The sequence below is a fragment of the Esox lucius genome, chromosome 17, assembly GCF_011004845.1.
Source record: "Esox lucius isolate fEsoLuc1 chromosome 17, fEsoLuc1.pri, whole genome shotgun sequence".
Lineage (NCBI taxonomy): Eukaryota > Metazoa > Chordata > Actinopteri > Esociformes > Esocidae > Esox > Esox lucius.
In genome coordinates, this window is record NC_047585.1 from 37,969,923 (window position 1) to 37,987,845 (window position 17,923).

General features: G+C 38.9%; 1 protein-coding gene across 4 annotated transcripts; it reads right to left on the minus strand.

Annotated features, from left to right (window-relative positions):
• Positions 1 to 366: 366 nt before the first annotated feature.
• Positions 367 to 17,856, minus strand: LOC105028111 (interferon-induced protein 44). Of its 4 annotated transcripts, none has more exons than XM_034287160.1 (8): positions 16,944 to 17,856; positions 14,650 to 14,687; positions 11,889 to 11,922; positions 7,254 to 7,458; positions 7,020 to 7,166; positions 2,496 to 2,667; positions 2,289 to 2,389; positions 699 to 866 (listed from the first exon to the last, which is right to left on the minus strand). In XM_034287160.1, exons 2-8 carry the CDS (start codon positions 14,675 to 14,677, stop codon positions 714 to 716), a joined length of 840 nt encoding a protein of 279 aa, XP_034143051.1. In that variant the 5' UTR covers positions 14,678 to 14,687; positions 16,944 to 17,856; the 3' UTR covers positions 699 to 713. The 4 variants fall into 4 exon arrangements, with proteins under 4 accessions (XP_010898919.3, XP_028969919.1, XP_034143051.1 ...); XM_010900618.4 differs by lacking the exon at positions 16,944 to 17,856 and adding an exon at positions 16,255 to 16,427; XM_010900617.5 differs by lacking the exons at positions 11,889 to 11,922; positions 16,944 to 17,856 and adding an exon at positions 16,255 to 16,427 and having other exon boundaries at positions 367 to 866.
• Between the last annotated feature and the right edge of the window lie 67 nt (positions 17,857 to 17,923).

Here is a 17,923-nt window from a genome sequence, read left to right on the forward strand (position 1 = left end):
TCAAACACTGGTTGGATAGTTAACCTCAACAGAGATGTTTAACTGTGTTTACAATATGCCCAACAACACATTGACATGCCTCACAGCTTCTGGCACGCTATAATTTGGAGTGACGAGACCAAAATAGAGCTTTATAGTCACAACCAGGAACTTCGCTAGACCTATTTTAGGGGGATTCCTATTTGTGTGTGTGGAGTACTATACTTACACTTGGTAAATTAATAATAGTAGCATTAATATATGGATAATAATATGCTACAACCTTTCCCAAACTTTTTCACTGTAATAATCTGGGAACCTCCAACACAATAGTGATCCAAATGTAACATGTTAAGAGTACCTGGTTTCCCTTTTAGTATATTTATTTATTATTATTGAACTGTTCAAGTGTACATTCACTACTGATGGTGACTATACTTTCTATTAGATTTTCTCTGATTAGATGAAAAGTAAAACAGTGATTATTATGTTCCAAACACATGATTACTTCTCTCAGATTAGGAGGGAATGATTGCTACTACATCGCCTAGGAATTTAAGTGGCATATATATATTTCTGTAAATGCTGTAAATTTCAAGGTACTGTAAAGAGCATCTTTTAAAATGTTAATGCTAAGGTATAAATAAGCCTTGCAGTTTTCCCAAAATATGTATTGCCTCAGTGGTGTGAAATTCATGCAGTTATGTCATTCTATTGTTGGGTGGTTTTATTTTTTATATACAGTCATTGGCAAAGTTCATGATCTGAGAAATGGCGTTCAGTATCAGGATGTCCATGTCATTATCCAGCCCAACCTCCTCATGGTAGTTCTTCACTGGCAGGATGCAGTTCACTGGAACACCCAGCTCATTACTGCAAGTCTGCATCTGAGAAGCAGTGGAGATAGAAATAACTTATATTTCAAAATCACATCATAATTGAATGACTCAATCCGTTCTTTTTCAAAGGACAGTAGCTAATTGTTGAGGTGGTCTGTCAACATGTGAACCCACTGAATTTTTTATCTTACTGATAGTGGAGAAAAGACAATATTCAGTGGATATAAAAAGTCTACACCCCCCTGTTAAAATGCCAGGTTTTTGTGATGTAAAAGAATGAGACAAAGATAAATCATGTCAGAACCTTTTCCACTTTTAATGTGACCTATAATGTGAACAATTGAATTGAAAACCAAAAAAACAACACTGCACATCATCCAAAGAACACCATACCCACAGCGAAGCATGGTGGTGGCAGCATCATGCTTTGGGGCTGTTTTTCTTCAACTGGAACCTTAGTCAGGGTGGAGGGAATTATAAACAGTTACAAATACCAGGCAATTTTGGCACAAAACCTTCAGACGTCCGTTAGAAAGCTGAAGATGAAGTTCACTTTTCAGCATGACAACGACCCAAAGCACACATCCAAATCCACAAAAGCATGGCTTCACCAGAAGAAGATTAACGTTTTGGAATGGCCCAGCCAGAGCCCAGACCTGAATCCAATTGAACATCTGTGGGGTGATCTGAAGACGGCTGTGCACAGGAGATGTCCTCGCAATCTGATAGATTTGGAGCGCTTTTGCAAAGAAGAGTGGGCAAATATTGCCACGTCAAGATGTGCCATGCTAATAGACTCCTACCCAAATAGTGCTGTAATAAAATCAAAAGGTACTTCAACAAGGTATTAGTTTAAGGGTGTGCATACTTATGCAACCAGGTTATTTTGAGTTTTTTATATATATTTTTTTCCCCCTCAAAGATTTCAGTTTGTTTTTCAACTGAATTGTTCACTTTATAGGTCACATTAAAGGTGGAAAAAGTTCTGACATGATTAATCTTAGTTTAATTATTTTACATCACATGAACCTGGCATTTTAACAGGGGTGTGTAGACTTTTTATTTTATTGATAAGAACTCAGTCTCTTCAAGTTCAGGAAAATATATTTGTAAAAGGTGATGAGCGATATATAGGTTCAACCCTCATGTAGGCTACCTTTCATTTGACCTTCTGTACGAAAACATTTAAGTCTGCATCCTCCACAGAAATGCATAAATGAGGGAGAGGCAGCCTAGCATTTAGAACACCAGACCAGTCACCAAATGGTTGGTTGATCTAATCCCTGAGCAGCCAAGTTTGATTCCTTTAGGAAAATGTCCCCTAATTACTGCGATAAGTTGCATTGAATGCCAAAGTCTGCTGAACAATTACAACGAAAAATGTGTTTGTCCCAGGTGCTGAGCAAGATAGGATTTTGCTTAACCAGCTCTGAACAACCACAGTTTAAAAAGTGACTAAACTTGACTTACTTTCTTTTTGATTACAATGCTGGTGTAGATTTTCTTCACATCTTTTTCCACCAGGTCACAAGCCTTGTCTGGCATGGTCATAACAACAACTTGAGGGATTTCTGTTGTAGAGATGATTGAATAGGAGGCCTCAGATATATGTAACACTGTTCCATAAGGTATTGATCATTCAAGAACCATTGTCAGCCAAAGGCTGTTTGAACTTACCCAGTTCACTGGCTTTTTCCCTGATTTTCTTCATTTTGGTTATGACTTCACTTGACATAAGAGCTATTTTGTCTGCTGATATCACATTCACCAGACAGTGAACCTTGTCACTTGACTTGGGATGCTTATTGTATTCCAGACATTCAGTAGTTAATGGGTGCAGAGGACAAAACTGTCTCAAAAAAGAGAGAACTGGTCAGTTAGTACTTGCAAAAACAAATATTTGGTATTTGTAGTCTAATATTACAGTATTGGCATGTGCATTTATACATTTATCATTCCTACTATAAGGTGCCATTTTTGTTCCCAGGAAAATATATACCATCATTCAAAAGTTTGGAGTCACTTAGAAATGTCCTTGTTTTTGAAAACAATGTTGTCCATTAAAATAACAAAATGTATCCGAAATACAATTTAATGTTACAAACAAATAGGAACTACATTTATTTATTTAAATCTATTTGTGGATTGTATTTTGTATTTGTAGATCATGAGACATTTTTATGTGGATGTTACATTCATTTGTAAATTCTATTTTTAGTTTACACATTGTAATATACATTTGTAAATTGTGATCTGCACATTTGCAATAATTTAGAAGCAATTCTATCTCCACAAAAAAACGTTGTGACGCTGTGTAAAATACAAATAAAAACAGAATGCAATGATGTGCATATCATTCATCCTTATATTTATTTGAAAACAGTAAAACGACAACATATCAAATGTTGAAACAGAGATTTACAGTGGATATAAAAAGTCTACACCCCCTTGTTAAAATGCCAGGTTCTTGTGATGTAAAAGAATGAGACAAAGACAAATCATGTCAGAACTTTTCCACCTTTAATGTGACCTATAACTTGAACAATTCAATTGAAAAACAAACTGAAATCTTTGAAAAAATACAAATAAATAACCTGCTTGCATAAGTATGCATACCCTTAAACTAATACTTTGTTGAAGCACCTTTTGATATTATTACAGCACTCAGTCTTTTTGGGTAGGAGTCTATTACCATGGCACATCTTGGCGTGGCAATATATTACTCTTCTTTGCAAAAGCGCTCCAAATCTGTCAGAATGCGAGGACATCTCCTGTGCACAGCCGTCTTCAGATCACCCCACAGATGTTCAGTTGGATTCAAGTCTGGGTTCTGGCTGGGCCATTCCAAAACGTTAATCTTCTTCTGGTGAAGCCATACTTTAGTGGATTTTGGATATCTGCTTTGGGTCAATGTCGTGCTGAAAAGTGAACTTCCTTTTCATCTTCAGCTTTCTAACGGACACCTGATGGTTGCCTGGTATTTGGAACTGTTCATAATTCCCTCCACCCTGACTAAGGTTCCAGCTTAAGAAAAACAGCCCCAAAGCATGATGCTGCCACCACCATGCTTCAATGTGGGTATGGTGTTCTTTGGGTGATGTGCAGTGTTGTTTTTGCACCAAACATACCTTTTGGAATTATGGCCAAAAAGTTTAACCTTGGTTTTATCAGACCATAACACATTTTCCCACATGCTTTTGGGAGACTTGATGTTTGTTTTTGCAAACTTCAGCCGAGCTTGGATGTTTTTCTTTGTAAGAAAGGGCTTCCGTCTTGCCATCCTACCCTATAGCTCATTCATATGAAGAATACAGGAGATTATTGTCACATGTAGCACACAGCCAATACTTGCCAGATATTCCTGCAGTTCCTTTAATGTTGCTGTAAGCCTCTTGGAAGCCTCCCTGACCAGTTTTCTTCTCGTCTTTTCATCAATTTGGAGGGATGTCCAGTTCTTGGTAATGTCTCTGTTGTGCCATATTTTCTCCCCTTGATGATGACTGTCTTCATTATATTGCAATGGTATATCTAATGCTTTGAAAATTCTCCTTTCTCTCTTCTCCTGACTGATATCTTTCAAAAATGAGATCCCTCTGATGCTTTGGAAGCTCTCTGCGGCTTTTGATCTGAGATGCATGAGTTTTAATGTGTTTTAATGTGATTAGTTAATTCTGAACACAGCCACCTCCTGTTATTAGAGGGTGTGCAAACTTATGCAACCAGGTTATTGTAAGTTTTTTATTTTTCATTTTTCAATTGAATTGTTCACGTTATAGGTCACATTCAAGGTGGAAACATTTCAGACATGATTTATCTTTGTCTCATTCTTTTACATCACAAAAAAAATGGCATTTCAACAGTGGTGTGTAGATTTTTTATATCCACTGTAATTGCTTTTGAAAAAATATGTGCCCATTTTGAATTTGTTTCCAACAACATGTCTAAAATAAAATCATGAAGAATGAAGTTCCAAATAATAATATGAAAAAAAGAATTACATGTTCCAAAAAAAGTTTGATGTTACTGTAAACACATGCACTCAATATAGAAGAGGTGCTAGCTTGACTAATAGATCCACTTAAAAATATGTTTTTTCATTTTCATAATCACAATATGTCACCTTTATTGAAATACTATTGCGTATTTGCTTAGCTAGATTCAGTGGCGTAGTCAATTCTTAAGCAGAACGGCTTAACTGAAAATAATGAATCTAGCTAAGCAAGTACACAACAGTATTTAAATAAAGGGGACATTTTGTGATTATGAAAACGAAAAAACATTATTTTTAAGAGGATCTATTAGTCAAGCTAGCACCTCTTCTATACTGTGTGCATGTGTTTACAGTTCCAGTTTATCCTGCTCGTTTTACTCGCTGGGAAAAATCGTCTACTTTTGACTGATACTTTACTAAGGGGATTGCTGATGTTTGACTGGAGGAGGGCTGATCATTGACAAGGGGAGGACTGACTATTGACAAGGGGGAGGGCTGATGACTGAGGAGGAGGAAAGAACAGAGTTTATGGGGAGGAATGATAATGTTCCTAATATGGATGCTGTAAGGGTGTATGATGACAACCTATAGTCAACCGATGTCCTTATGTAATGAATGGGGAAAGGGAGAGGCTAGTTCAAATCGCAGAGCAGGCGGTTATTCAAGGAGACGAACTCCCGGTAGGGCAAGGCTAAGGCTAGGGTCAGAATAACGAGATACGAATCGATTCAAAATCATAGAGCTAGAGACGGAGTCGAGGAGCAGATCAGGCAATGGTCAAAACACGGGAAATCAATATAAATGTAGCACTAGACGATAGCGAGAGTAGAAGGCTCAGTAATGATTGGTGGAGTGACAAACAATACCTCACAAAGGTTAGGGAGGACTGAACAGAACTTAATAGGGGCATAAACTAGATACAGGTGGAAACACAGGTGCTCAGAATGAGGGTGTTAGGAATCTGATGACTGGGGTGCGTTCAAGAGCGGTGGAGCGAGGGGTGCGTTCAAGAGCGGTGGAGCGAGGGGTGCGTTCAAGAGCGGTGGAGCGCGGGGTGCGTTCAAGAGCGGTGGAGCGAGGGGTGCGTTCAAGAGCGGTGGAGCGCGGGGTGCGTTCAAGAGCGGTGGAGCGAGGGGTGCGTTCAAGAGCGGTGGAGCGAGGGGTGCGTTCAAGAGCGGTGGAGCGCGGAAGCGGGTCCACGCGGGGGAGGACGTCACACCTTAACATTAAAAACACAAAAATATTGATGTTGAAAGGGAATTGTTTGCATTTTCATCAATGCTAATTCCAGGCTGGGACTGAGGTGTATAATGGCTTGTTGTGAAAAATGAATCCATGGGCCTTAAAGAACAACTCAGGGTAAGCAGAATTTTACCCAAATAAGAAACCAGGTCAAACTATACCTTTCTCGCCTCACATACCACAATAACAGGCAGAATCTATTTGTAGCCTGCTATGTTAGGCGGGGTTGTATGGAGTTAGATTTCTATCAAAATGTTGTATACTTGTCAGTAGCGAGTCACAAATATACAGTATTTGTGATTAGCATTGCATATTTGTGAGTCAAATTTTACAGATCAGTGGCATACGGAATCAAAATTAGGACCTCTTAGTTCTGGCTAGGCTTTGGCTCTGGAACCCCTATATGTTTTAAACATACTTTCAAAATAACACAGCAGCTCATTACTTGCTTATAGTGCTGTGTAATAAGTAGGATTTATATTTACATGTTTTACAATTCAGAATAACTTTAGGCTGCATTTTGTTGATTACAACCGCTTACAGCCTTGTGTGGACTACAGGTTAACTTGGGGTTAAACGCCCCCCCTTAAGGGAAATCTGTTTTTTCTGACAAAAAATAAAGCAAAGTTTGGTCAGATTTTTATGAACATATTGACTGTAGTCAGATATACCATACTGCCAGAAATTATTGACTAGTATCCTTTGGCGTCTGCTGCCGTTGATGTACGTAGCTATCAACTTACGTTATGCAGCCGTTAATACACGTAGCTATCCGTCACAAATTACGTCATTTATTTGGGTGGGTGTAAACAGCCGATTAGCTGCCGTGTGGCTATTCTTACCCGGGAATCACATGACCATGTTGTTCTTATTCTCAAAGCATATATGAAAAATGTTGAGGTCAAAATGTCATTTTGAGGTCCAAATGGCACTGTATAGTGGGAATGACCTTGTGTTTTCTGGTTTACCTTATAGCCATTTGGCAAGTGGCCCTTCAAAGCATTAATGATGTCATCAGGATGTATCCCATATCCTTCTGATGGTTCCAGACCCATGACATCACTTAATGCAAAGGGCAGACGGTTTGTTCCATTTCTTATGTAGCATGTTTTGTACTGGAGAAAATATTTAAACAAATAGTAGTTTTAACAAGGATCCATATCAATGTAAATGTTTTTTTTCCCTAGTTTACAGTAACTTACTGTATTGGTGAAGCCTTTGCTAGAAAGGGCTGCTGCCAGGGCACCATGTGCCATGTATCCTTGGAAGACGGATTTCACTGAGTTGATGAAGCTGGACTTTCCTGCTCCTATTGGTCCAATTAGCAGGCATCTCAGCTGCTCCATGTCAGGATTATTCAGCTTCATGTTCTTCAGTTCATTTACCATGGCATTTCTTTTTTCTTTACTGTCAGAGACAATGAAAAGGTCGTGTTTCTTCTGGTCTTGTTAACATTGTTTAAAAAGTGCTTTCGGTAATACTTCATTTGAAGGTGTCCTTATTACAGTGTACTTACACTTGTAATTACACTAACAAGCAGAGATGGGGACAAGTCACACATGGTCAAGTCCAAGCAAGTCTCAAGTCTAAACCATCAAGTCTCGAGTCAAGTCTCAAGTCACAGTTCAGATAAATCAAGCAAGTCAAGTCAAGGGTTCACCCTAAGCAAGTCAAGTCGAGTCCTTATAAGTTTCAAGTCAAGTCAAGTCACAGTACTAAAGAGATGAACACACACACACACACTGTCCTCTGTTTCTGACGTGCGCTCGGTGCGAAGCTCGAATTCAAAATCAAATATTTTTCTCCTCCGCGGTACAATTTTTTGGGGGGACGAAGCGGAGGGATCTTGAATCAGCCTGAAGGGATTGTATTCGCTATAACAACCGCCTCGCTGTATTATCTTTTTCATGGCAACGGTCTGTTATCAAGAAATAACACGCATTCTGCACTGGAATTCAGCCAATCCATGTAATAAGGGCTAATAATAACAACCTTATAAACTAATTATTGTGACTGAAAAACTGCCTAATATGTAATTACGCTGTAATTATTCTTGTCTGTATGAGTAAAAAAAAAAACCTCTTCGAAATGTTTAGGTGCTAGTAATCACATCGGCGCCTCCATGTTAGCCTTTCATGCAGTAAAGTTAACTGTTATGGTGCAAGCACAATGCTTTTTGGTTTCCACACGCAGTCCACAAACACTTGAAAAATAATACAGACATTATAGCCTACGTGTAATAATATACATGCCCGCTCATTTTAAGATGCCCATCCACATTAAAATTCAGGCAATGCCACTGTTATAGTCAAATTCCATTACATCTATTTACCAGACGTATTCAGTAATGATAATGGTCACATTTCTAACAAGAAAAAAAAACAAACATAATATGCAACCAAGGCCGAATTATGACAAACAAAAGATTAATTCATTACATTAGTAACTTAATCGTTATAGATATTAGTGAAACTGAATATAAAGAGACTACTTTCTTACCTTTCCTTGTGGTTCTTAAAATAACGAATGAAATTTGACATTGTTGCATATTTTGCATCTGGCAAATCTTTTTTTATTCACACGGTCCAGTTCAAAGTCTTTGTATCCAAACGATACTATTTGTGGAGCTACACTAACGTTACAGTCTGCCATGTTTGGCGCGGTTTGAATTGTGCAGCGTTAAAGGTCCCCTGACATGAAATTTTCATTTTGTGAGGTTTTTTTAACATTAATATGAGTTCACCTAGCCTATATATGGTCCCAAATTTTCAAAAAATTCCATTCGGTGTAAATTGAGCATTTTCTATCTTTCTCTGACTTGGAGAAAATGGAGAATCAAACAGGCTGATCTGGACCCGTCTCTTTGTGACGTCGCAAGGAGAAATTGTTAACTCCCATGGTAACTCCCCTTTTTCTGCTTTGCCCGCCCAGAGAAAGAATTTAAATAGAGCCAGGTGTGAGGCACACATGTGTGTGAGCGCGACTTCAATTTGTCTACGGGACGAGGAGGGGCATCATGGCTTTTGAGCAAAGGAAACACAATAATTGCTCAGTAATAGGATGTAGAGATGAGCAACTAAGCCTTTTTTTACTTCCTTCATACATGCCACAGAAGAACCAGTGGAATGATTTCATTTTCTCCGGAAAAGCGCCGACACAGCTTCCCAAAGTTTTGCATGTCTGTGGCAAACATTTCACCGACAACTATGTACATAATGTTACACAACAAAATTATTTACTCCTGCGCGCACATAAATATATAGGCTTTATATATCTTGTGTAACGTGACTTCATGATATGAAGGGAGAATTTTTACATTTAAAAATGCTAACACAGCTTTAAAATCATCACAAATCAGAGAAACATGAAAAGGCAAAAGCAGATTAGCTTTAGCTTTAACTTACATGATAATCAGACATCCTAACAAAGTATCATATAGACATAATATTTTTAACTAACCATTCGGAAACATCCTTCTGGAGGCGCTGAGTTGCAACTTCTTCATCCGTTGCTTCTCCATCTGGATCGGATTCTGGGTCAAACTGAAATGCTTCAATGTGTCTTCGTGCCATTGCAATATGATCCAGACATACCGGTACGTTACCTTTGCCGCAAGATAGTAAAGGCCACGCCCACCCACCACCTTGCCCCGCCTTTTTCATCCTCATTAAAATTTAAAGTCACAGACACCAATACGGGCCGTTTGAAGGAAGCTCATTCTGTGACTGTATTGTAGTGGCTATAATTCTGCAGCAAGGCTGAATTTTTGAAAAAAGATTTCAGATACAGTACTAGGGACCACTATGGCCTATATTAAAGCCTACAAAAAGTAGCATGTCATGGGACCTTTAAAGGCACATACGCTGATTAGTGGTGCTGATGTCACAACATATAAAATAATGTTATTGCTGTTTGTTTATTATAAGTTCAAGTCATTGTCGAGTCTTACACTTCAAGTCAAGTCAAGTCACAAGTAACTTGTTCTCAAGTCAAAGTCAAGTCAAGTCATTTTCATACTTTAATCAAGCAAGTCACAAGTCCTGAAAATTGTAGTCAAGTCATGTGACTCGAGTCCCCCACCTCTGCTAACAAGTATTGTAACTGAGGGTAACAACCCATTTTTACAGCGTAATAATATAGTGTAACTGGTTAAGTTATAGTGAGTTTAAAAATGATTTGATCCCCTGCTGATTTTGTATGTTTGCACACTGACAAAGAAATGATCAGTCTATAATTTTTATGGTAGGTTTATTTGAACAGTAAGAGACAGAATAACAACAAAAAACTCCAGTAAAACGCATGTCAAAAATTTTATAAATTAATTTGCATTTTAATGAGTGAAATAAGTATTCGACTCCTCTGCAAAACATAACTAAGGGTTTTGCTTGGTGGCAAAACTCTTGCTGGCAATCACAGAGGTCAGATGTTTTTTGTAGTTGGCCACCAGGTTTGCACACATCTCAGGAGGGATTTTGTCCCACTCCTCTTCGCAGATCTTTTCCAAGTCATTAAGGTTTCGAGGCTAACGTTTGGCAACTCAAACCTTCAGCTCTCTCCACAGATTTTCTATGGGATCAAGGTCTGGAGACTGGCTAGGCCACTCCAGGACCTTAATGTGCTTCTTCTTGAGCCACTCGTTTGTTGCCTTGGCCATGTGTTTTGGGTCATTGGCATGCTGGAATACCCATCCACAACTCATTTTCAATGCCCTGGCTGAGGGAAGGAGGTTCTCAACCAAGATTTGAAGGTACGTGGCCCCGTCCATCATCCCTTTGATGCTGGGATGTTGTCCTGTCTCTTTAGCAGAAAAACACCCCCAAAGCATAATGTTTCCACCTCCATGTTTGACGGTGGGGATGGTGTTCTTGGGGTCATAGGCATCATTCCTCCTCCAAACACGGCGAGTTGAGTTGATGCCAAAAAGCTTGATTTTGGTCTCATCTGACCACAACACTTTCACCCAGTTCTCTTCTGAATCATTCAGATGTTCATTGGCAAACTTCAGACGGGCCTGTACATGTGCTTTCTTGAGCAGGGGGACCTTGTGGGCGCTGCAGGATTTCAGTCGTTCACGGCGTTGTGTGTTACCAATTGTTTTCTTGGTGACTATGGTCCCAGCTGCCTTGAGATCATTGACAAGATCCTCCCATGTAGTTCTGGGCTGATTCCTCACCGTTCTCATGATCATTGCAACTCCACAAGGTGAGATCTTGCATGGTGCCCCAGACAGAGGGAGATTGACAGTTCTTTTGTTTTTCTTCCATACGTGACTAATCGCACCAACTGTAGTTACCTTGTCACAAAGCTACTTGGTGATGGTCTTGTAGCTCATTCCAGAATTGTGTAGGTCTACAGTCTTGTCCCTGACATCCTTGGACAGATTTTTGGTCTTGGCCATGGTGGAGAATTTGGAATCTGATTGGTTGATTGCTTCTGTGGGCAGGTGTCTTTTATACAGGTAACAAGCTGAGATTAGGTGCACTCCCTTTAAGAGTGTGCTACTAATCTCAGCTTGTTACCTGTATAAAAGAAACCTGGGAGCCAGAAATCTTTCTGATTGAGAGGGGATCAAATACTTATTTCACTCATTAAAGTGCATATCAATTTATAACATTTTTGACATGAAACTGTGGCCCTGGACTGTACATCATGATGTAAAAAAGGGGAATTTTCAAGATAACAGCGGGACATACATGATGGTGAGGAAACTGATATCAGATATTTATCATAACACGCTATCTACAGTACACAATTCAACAGCTGATAGTAATATGAATGAATCCTATTTGCACTTGCTCTTTCATCCTCCATATTTGGTCAGTCAGAAAATTACTCACCTCCAGTCCATTTTCCTCCATTCGGTATGAAATTCTGGTGACAGACATGGAACCCAAATTGCCACATATTTGAAGAAAACAAGAAAAATATACTTGGACAGTGACAAATTATTTATTTTTTCACTCTGTATTCCAGCATTTCCAGAATTTCATATGATAGAATTACTATGTGTTTAAAATCAGCTTTTTTAGCCTGGTATTTTCATTGATGAACCCAAAGAAAGATTAATCAAGGATCAGTCTTGATTCATTATCAGAATCAGAAAGAGTTTTATGGTCAAGTTTAACAACAAACTAGGAATATGTGCTGGTCTGTTGGTGCAAAAGAAATACGAACAAATAGGAATGGTGGACTGAGCATAGAACAATAGGTTTTGTTTCACAGTCCTCTCCAGGGTGCGGTTATCCCTATTGCTTGTACACTTTTTTCTACCACATCTTTTCCTTCCCTTCGCCTCTCTATTAATGTGCTTGGACACAAAGCTCTGTGAACCGCCAGCCTCTTTAGCAATGACCTTTTGTGTCTTGCCCTCCTTGTGCAAGGTGTCAATGGTCGTCTTTTGGACAAGCTGTCAAGTCAGCAGTCTTCCCCATGATTGTGTAGCCTACAGAACTAGACTGAGAGACCATTTAAAGGCCTTTGCAGGTGTTTTGGGTTAATTAGCTGATTAGAGTGTGGCACCAGGTATCTTCAATATTGAACCTTTCTGAGATACTGAATGTGGGGTTTTCATTAGTTGTCAGTGATAATCATCAAAATTAACTGGGAAAAAAACACTTGAAATATAATCAGTCTGTGTGGAATGAATGTATACATTATACAAGTTTCACTTTTTGAATGGAATTACTGAAATAAATCAACATTTTGATGATATAAAAGTGTTCTGACCAGCACCTGTACATGGAGTGTACATATGAAGTGCAAAGGTAAATATGAACAAAATTGGCTCTGACAAAATGTCATTGTGGTTTATCAGCTTGATTTAACACTCAAAAGGCCATATTAATCCAACCTTTAATTGTGATAATTGATCATTGTTTTGAGAAAAGGTCAACTGTGGAGCTGAGGTGAAATGTTGTCTTTAAAAGTGGATAACTTAAATAAAATCCGTTATGTGTAGCCCATATCTTGAATATTCATATTGATAAGCACAACCAGAAGGCTGTTGAATCAACCAGTGTAGTCATGCAAGAGAGCGGTGGAGCTTGGGAGGTGAGGTGAAATTTAAGTACAGTACATGCAAAATGTACAAGTAGATCACATATCAGCCACACACATTCAAATACAGAGGACTGTTGTAGCTCTTCACTAAGAGCACTCATCATAGACAATACGTTAACTAAGTAATATTAAATGGAAGATGGCTGCATTTTACGTGTTCGTTGTAGCAGAATCAATGAGATGTGTCCATCAGTGCACATACAGCATATGGCCAAAAGTATGTGGACACCCGACCATCACACCTATATGAGCTTGTTGGCCATCACATTCCAAAACATGCAAAAACATTTGTCCCCCCCCGGTGTTGCTATGGGGGGTGCGGTTGCTCTAGGGCCCGCAGAGGGTGGGGGCCCGTGCTTGACCTCTATAAACGTGTTTTTTGTAATTTTATTTTGCGTGTTTCTGTGGTTATCACAGTCAGACCTCAGGATCAGTCTTCCATGTGTACATAACGCCGGTGTTTGTCCTCCTTATGCTTTCTGATCTCCCCTGTAACTTTGTTGCAAGAGACAAGACCGCACTACATTTTCTGTCAACATACCCGGTAAAATAAGGGTTCATAACTACTCTAAGAGGGGCCTATGCATCAGTTTGATTTAAATAATATGGGAGTACATTTTAATGACTCAGTCACATCAGAATAAAATAATGTAATAAAGATTTATTTTCATTGTCCATTAATAGCAAAACAGGCACTTTCATTGTGCTTCCAGAGGAGTGTGCCGTCTTTGATCAGTGAAGCCTACTGCTGCTGTTATTTTGTATGATCTTCTGTTTTATATGATGTGCTGCACTGAGGTAAAATTTTTCAGAATGCACACAGGCAAGCCCGGTAGCTCCTATAGGTAAAGATATACTTGCCAAGGTCACGCGCTGCGGACACTTCGCTACCATTCATCACCAACGACAAAGCTGGACTGTGTAACCCTGGTGTGGAATCTCTTCTCTGTTGTGAAACCAAATTTTGATTCCAAATCACCCGCCACCATTTCAAGTCAAATTAATGCTCAATCCCAAATCAATATGTAGCTCCTCTTTCAAAGCTTAATTAACAACAAATGACAATGCAAATGACTCAGCACTCCAAAAAAGTGCATAGGGCAGTGGGACTGTTGAGGATTCCCAGATATACACTAAAGTTAACCATTACACCATTACAAATGTGCAGTTTGACTGTATGTGACAGGTGCACTTCTGCCAGAGAGCTAGCTTTTGCCTAATTTCTGTGCCTGTAATAAGAACCTTAGATAAAACCTCCAGAGTTATAAAAATATATTGCTATCACATTGATCTGTCTGTTATATTGGGGGGGGGGGTCATGACCCCCTGTCCCCCCATAATTCTACACCCCTGTGTGCACATGCTTTTGAGGTTCACTCTGTGATATATTAAAATGTCTTGGTATTTTTTCACTGCATTTTGTAAAATAGATTAATTCAGGTGAACAGGGACCAATACATTGATGTGCGATTTGGATTCACACCCAATTTTCATAACAGCATTTGACTGTATTGTACAGATAGGTAATAGATGTCTTACCCTTTTGTGCTGAAGGTCCCCCACTCATGTTTACATTTCTGTTGGGGAGAAAGATTTATGTTATTATGGAGTCATGTACGCACTGCAGGAATGTACAGTTCCTTGTAACGAATACGACTCAGATCCAGGAAGAGAGAAGCCAGAGGCCTAACTTTAATCAGCAAGGCAGTAAAACAGAGTACAGGCAGGCAGAGGTTGGTACACGTCACCAGAAGGCAGCAGTACAATCCAGAATCCGAGAGGGGTAAAGGGGAGGCAGGCAGAGAAAGGTCAGGCGTCAGGAAATCCGATGGGCAACAGTATAGAATCAGGAGGCAGGTAACAAAGTCGGGATAGGTAAAACAGGTCAGTGCAGTAATTACTCGAGAATAGGAAGAACCGGGCTCAGTATCACAAACAATACCTCACTAGGAGAGAAGGAAACAGGCAGGCTTAAATGCACTGGGCACAATTGGGAAAAGGTGTTCTAGAATTGGGACCGGGAGGATGTGCTGCGTTCAGGGTGAATGGGAAGTGGTGGTTGTACCGGTGTCGGAGTTTGGGCGGCAGGAGAAGAGACGAAGAGACTGTTATAAATTGTTTATACCATTTTTACAACCCTGTTTCTAAAAAAGTTGGGATAAATAAAATAAAACACGATGCTACGATGTGCAAATCATAATGAAAACATTTCACTTTCAAAACTTCAGCAATTGGTCTCCTCACTTCCCAAATGCTTACAGAGCGTTGTTAAAAGAAGAGGTGACGCAACACAGTGGGGAACATGCCCCTGTCCCAACTTTCTTGAAACATGTTGCTGGCATCCAATTCAAAATGAGGAATATTTTTTCCAAAAACTATAAGAATTAGCAGTTTCAGCATTTGATATGGTGTCTTTCTACTATTTTCTATTTAACATAGGGATTAAATGATTTACACATCATTGCATTCAGTTTTTATTTACATTTTATGCCACGTCCCAACTTTTTAGTAATTTGGTTCAATGTAAATTTGTTAATCTGTTCATCATCTGTAAAATAATGTACAGTGTGGGAATGATGTGCTGGAATACAAAGTAAAAATAGATCAATTGGCACTGTGTTTACTGTATAGTCACCACTGATCTCCTGTTATTTTGGTAACATGTTAATGTACTGATTCCGCATTTCTACTCTTGCATTTTATTTTAACTATTCAGCAGATGCTCTTGTCCAGATCAAATTACATAAGCTTGGTGGGACAACCAAACAACTCAGTAATAGTAAATACATTTTACTTGATGTATTTATGGTCAACAAGATCAGGGCTAGAAGGGACTAAAGTTGAGGTGAATGCATAGAAAACATAGGAAGCCACTCAAGTTAGAACCAGTTTACTGAATATACTGCTGTAAAAAACATTCTCCAAAGCTGTAAGGTGATGATTAAGTAAAACCACCACAAATCACAACTAGTCAATTGTCAATGTTCTACTCTTCAGCAGTGTTGAAGAATGTCCTCTCTTTTTAATCTGTCTCACATTCAGGTCAAAATTTGTTATAAAAATTGTTGGCCACAGAACCAGACAACGGAGGGCAGACTTGGTCAAACCTATTATCACACTCAAAAATTGAAATTACAGACTAACCTTGTACGTTCTCAGTCTAAGATTCAGCGTTTTCTTCATATATTTAAAGTGAAAAGTGAAACTAGAGACCACAGCTGCTCGCTCCTGCCACCCCAATTACCTTCACTTTCATTTTTAGATACACTGCCCTGCAAAGTTTTGGCAACCCTTGGTAAAAATGAGCAACCCGACATTGTTCATCAGCTTGATCTTACACGGAAATACATGCATCCTCTTAACGGCAGGTTCATAACAGCTCCTTTGGATTTAAACGGCTTCAATATAGTGGAGATTGTTTTATTTCCTGTCATGTTTGTGTTCTCTGACCTTTAACACATTGACAGAATTATATTTTTCATATCGTTCTTGTATATTAGACTATATAGCCATCAGACATTGTGCACTGGTAGGAAGTGGATATGCATTTCCAAACTCTCATTTCTTTACTGCTGTGAAGAAAATTCACTATAACACCACAGCAGTACAGTAGGCTGTCATGTTATTGAGCAGAACCACAACAGGAAGTAAAGGTTTTACTCTGTAGCAATATTCAAAACTTCACTCTGCATACTCAAAATACTTACGCGTGCCTTCTGTGTTGTTCAAACAAATCATAAAACAGTCACTAAACAAATAACATTTGAAGCAAGGGTACATACTTGTAAACACATTAATTTAGACTTTAAATAATTAAGAATCCTGTACCATACCTGAAAGACTATTTTTATTATGTTAAGTTTGAATCCCAATATTACACTTCATAGACATCACAGAAAACAGAAATACATTTTAAAACATTATATGGTATTCATTTCCCCCAACAGGTCAGGTTCTAAAAGACAAAGCATAGCGTTTCCCTTGTGGAGAAAAGGTTTTGCCACACAATTTCCTGTAAAAGTCTCTTCTGTTAACCAATGCACATAGGGCGGAAGTGTCTAGTATTGATATCACTCTGCTGCATATTTGTTTTCCCTCTCTGGTTGCTGAACAAATGACAACTGGCTGTACAATTTTGTGTGCCAACAAACTGCTCAGCAACATGGCCAAGGTCAAGAAGGCTGAAAGACCACTACCAGTGATAATATATGTGGTTGTATTTAATTACCTACCAAAAAGACTTGGGTGGCCGCCATTGCCAAATATTCTATGCTGTGGATAGCCATGTGTGTGAATTATTGCTCATGATCTACAAGCTTCCAATTGTAGATGTGTGCTACTCCAGTCATTGCCAGTACAAAGACGAACATCTTCAATCAAACACTAGTCGCAGGAAACGGATTTGTTTTACCACTCCACAAGGGAGATGATGGCATTGAATTGGATAATAACCGGCCCACCTCTAAGCTTGCTGTTTGGCAAAAATTCTAGACTTGGTGAATAAGGAACTACAATCATTTTAAACGATTAACACCATTACAGTTTTTTTGTAATCCATTACTCCCCAACATCAGTCACCTGGCGAGGTGTAGAGAAAGCCTCTGATATGTAGATAGAAATTAATAAATGTTGTTACTAATTATGAAAATGTCATATTGATCACATATATATCACTTGTCAGCAGTGCCCCAGCCGCTGGTTATTCGTTAGCAGGCAACAGTCTTCATAGAAAAAGCTTAGTTATTTCAAAGTTTGATTTAATTTCTCAGACACTGTATACTTTTTATAACAAGAAAAGATGAATAGGGAGACA

Excerpts from the sequence above, each read along its gene's own strand:
- LOC105028111 (XM_010900617.5), bottom strand. The coding sequence starts at position 16,293 with ATGAAGAAAACGCTGAATCTTAGACTGAGAACGTACAAG. Across the intron at positions 14,688-16,254 it reads TTAGACTGAGAACGTACAAG|AAATGTAAACATGAGTGGGG; the intron begins GTTAGTCTGTAA and ends TCTCCCCAACAG. Across the intron at positions 7,459-14,649 it reads GGGACCTTCAGCACAAAAGG|TAAAGAAAAAAGAAATGCCA; the intron begins GTAAGACATCTA and ends TGTCTCTGACAG.